This window comes from Trichinella spiralis (genome assembly GCF_000181795.1).
Source record: "Trichinella spiralis strain ISS 195 chromosome Unknown Scfld150, whole genome shotgun sequence".
Classification (NCBI taxonomy): Eukaryota; Metazoa; Nematoda; class Enoplea; order Trichinellida; family Trichinellidae; genus Trichinella; species Trichinella spiralis.
Window position 1 is genome coordinate 1 of NW_003527089.1, and position 2,871 is coordinate 2,871.

Consider the following 2,871-nt stretch of genomic DNA (forward strand, 5'->3'; position numbering starts at 1 on the left):
ATTTTTTTCTCAAAAACATATTAATTTTCCCAAGTGTTTTTTAACCCGTTTTTCTTGTTGTTTTCAGACAGTGGCATCTTTTTTTGCTTCGAAATTATTCTTTAATTTATCTTGAGGTCCAAATTGTTGGAATTACAGTTAAGTAATGATAGGCATGTACATTGTATACGGTAGAGATGGGATTGGAGTGAGTAGAAGTGAACGCATTAATTATTGTTGTCATCCCCCAAAAAAAATATATATTTGTCTGAATTTTGTGCTAAATAAGTGTAAACAAATAGGAGAGTGTTAGCAGCAGCACAAAACAACGTGTTTGTTGTTTCGCAAGATTTCGAAACAGCACGGCACTGGTCTACGAAATCTGTTGGCACATGATTTTGTTTTTGGTCTTGATTATCGTTCAGATTAATAATAGTACTTTTTGGAAATGTGACTCGACAGTGTGGGTACAACGGTGGCAGTTGAATGGACACCGCTGCGGCGCCTGATGCCGAACACAATCATCAACATTGATGTGATTAGTACGGTTATGGTCAAACAGCTGCCCAGAATACCAACTGCAATCGGCGAAATACACACTGTGGATGATTGTTTGTGATTTTCTTCAGAGATAGGTTCTTCCAATTGAGCTGAAAAGTATTTTCATCAGGTAAGGATGTGTTTAATAAATTGAGCACCAGCGAAAAAGAAAATCATTACTGTAATCATTCAGTTCAGTGTCGTCTAAGACGTACACCGTTTGCGAAACCAAATCTGCAATCATATCGTTTGTTGCAGCACGTTTTTCTCTTCTCAGGTTATTTCTCTCCAATGCATCTGGCACAGGACTCGGGCATGCAGGTGGCTACAGTATTAATATTGGCACGTTTGAAATTTCAATTTTGAATTTGTTGTATTACTGTAATTCCAGCACAGCCTTCGTTTGTACGAAGACAGAGACGAATTTGGCAAATGAAACGGACTGCAATTCGATCAGCAAATTTAAATACACTCGACTCTCGATAGGCTACATTCAACGCCTCAACATAAGTGGGATCTCCAAGCAATAGACGATCCGTGTGACACCTTAAGAATCGGGAAAAGTGATATTGTAAAGCTTGAGCAATAATAGTAATGCTTTCTTTTTACCCTTGTTCATCGATAACCATCACACGTCTGCCTTGGCCATCTTCTACGAAGCAACTGTGAACCAGCATGCCGTAAACGCCTGAACAACAAATAGAAATAAAATCGCAGTAAATTAATTAATTTAATGGTGCAGTGAATTTACTGGTTTCACATTCCCATCGATGGACCACTTGTTGTCCAACGCGAGCATACTTCAACACTTCACCATCGAGTTCATCTTTGCGAATTGTATACGAACAGCTCGGTTCAGGAAATGATTGTGCAATTTGAGTTACAGTAATTGGACTAAATTAAAAGGTTTTTGTTCAGTAATTCAACAATGAATAGAAGAAAATTTCATTCAAATTCACGGACCTGACATTCAAATCATACGTTATACTCTTCTGCGTTTCTAGATATTCGCATTTAACATTATAAGCACGATCCATTTTTGTTATAAAGACTGGATGAAATGAGACAACAATGACAGTTGAAAACTGAACACCATGGGGATTGGTCTACAGGAATATTTTCATCAGTATATATATATATATACATTTTTTTTTCTCTCCAACTTTTTAAAATGTGATTACATACCGTTCGTAGGCGATGCATACCGCATCGTCCATGTTTTATCCAAATTGTTCCACCATCCGATGATTGGCCAGTAGCCGATTGCGTACTATTCCACCCAATCTGACATTCAGGACTCAAGTAATGCCCTTTTACGAATGCTTTACCTGAAGTGAACAGGAACATTGTGGATAGTTTCATTCATTCATTCATTCAATTGTTGTTTATTTGTTTATTTCATTTTTATACTAATACCGGTAAATGCTTGACGTGTACGAAAATGAAAAGCTACATAGTCCGTTCCGCATTGTATCACTGGGTCGCCTGCAGGGTCAGAAAGTAGAAAATTAATATCACAAAAGCATTTGAGCTTTAAATTCAACAGAATTTATTTGTAAACGGATTATTTGTGTTTTCAATATAAGAGCAGTTATGTTCGAAAAATGACGCTTAATTATATAGTTAAAGTGTGAAGTGTAACGAACGTACTGATCTGATTGATTTTTGAAATTATTATTTATTTAAAACAGTTTTATTAAAGTTTTTTGAAAAATTTTCTTCTCTTTTCGTATACTTACCGGCCAGAGCATTTTGTTGGTTAATCGCCTGGACAATTGTGACCATGGTCATCTAGAAAAATAGAAAATTGTCGAAAATCAATGCAACAAGTTGGACGGTCGTTTGAGTATAGTCTTAAGTGATTTTTGCGCGTATTGTGCTTGTACTAAGGAGCCGGTCTGGGTTAACCCTTCGACCTTGGCAGCATCGGTCGTGGGGGGAAAATTTGGACAGTTGAAATGAATATTGCGCCATCGTTGATGCTGGCGGTAAATAGAATTTCAAATTTATCCCCTGCCTCACCCACAACTGACCGATCGATTTTGACAAACAAACAAACCAATAAGTATATGATGGGAAAAAATTTTTCCAATTACAACATTCCAATTTCCCAATTGTAATGTAATGTAGCGGTCGCAATTATTTCAATTTCTTTGAAATTCTCTTTTCTCTGCTATTGGATACAAGGATGAAAAAAATGGAAAATCACGTGTTTTTTTTATCGACCGAACGATGAAACTTGTATTTTTTTGGGGGGGGGAAGAAAAATCCCCCCTTTTTTATTCTTTTCCTTCCAAATGAAAAAAACAGCACTCCTGCAGTTTGGAATGACCATTTTGCTTTATTGTATTT

At 36.6% G+C, this 2,871-nt stretch overlaps 1 protein-coding gene across 1 annotated transcript; it reads right to left on the reverse strand.

Annotated features, from left to right (window-relative positions):
- Positions 1 to 405: 405 nt before the first annotated feature.
- Positions 406 to 2,270, reverse strand: Tsp_13269 (cuticlin-1). Its single transcript, XM_003371018.1, has 9 exons — positions 2,259 to 2,270; positions 1,936 to 2,050; positions 1,705 to 1,847; positions 1,501 to 1,625; positions 1,271 to 1,413; positions 1,129 to 1,207; positions 900 to 1,065; positions 700 to 844; positions 406 to 629 (listed from the first exon to the last, which is right to left on the reverse strand). The coding sequence occupies exons 1-9, from the start codon at positions 2,268 to 2,270 to the stop codon at positions 406 to 408; spliced, it is 1,152 nt and encodes a 383-aa protein (XP_003371066.1).
- Positions 2,271 to 2,871: the final 601 nt, after the last annotated feature.

Bases quoted from the DNA above. Each gene is read 5' to 3' on its own strand.
- Tsp_13269 (XM_003371018.1), bottom strand. The intron at 1,414-1,500 runs GTATGATTTGAA...CTTTTAATTTAG, and splicing joins GAAACGCAGAAGAGTATAAC to TCCAATTACTGTAACTCAAA. The intron at 845-899 runs GTAATACAACAA...TTAATACTGTAG, and splicing joins AAGGCTGTGCTGGAATTACA to CCACCTGCATGCCCGAGTCC.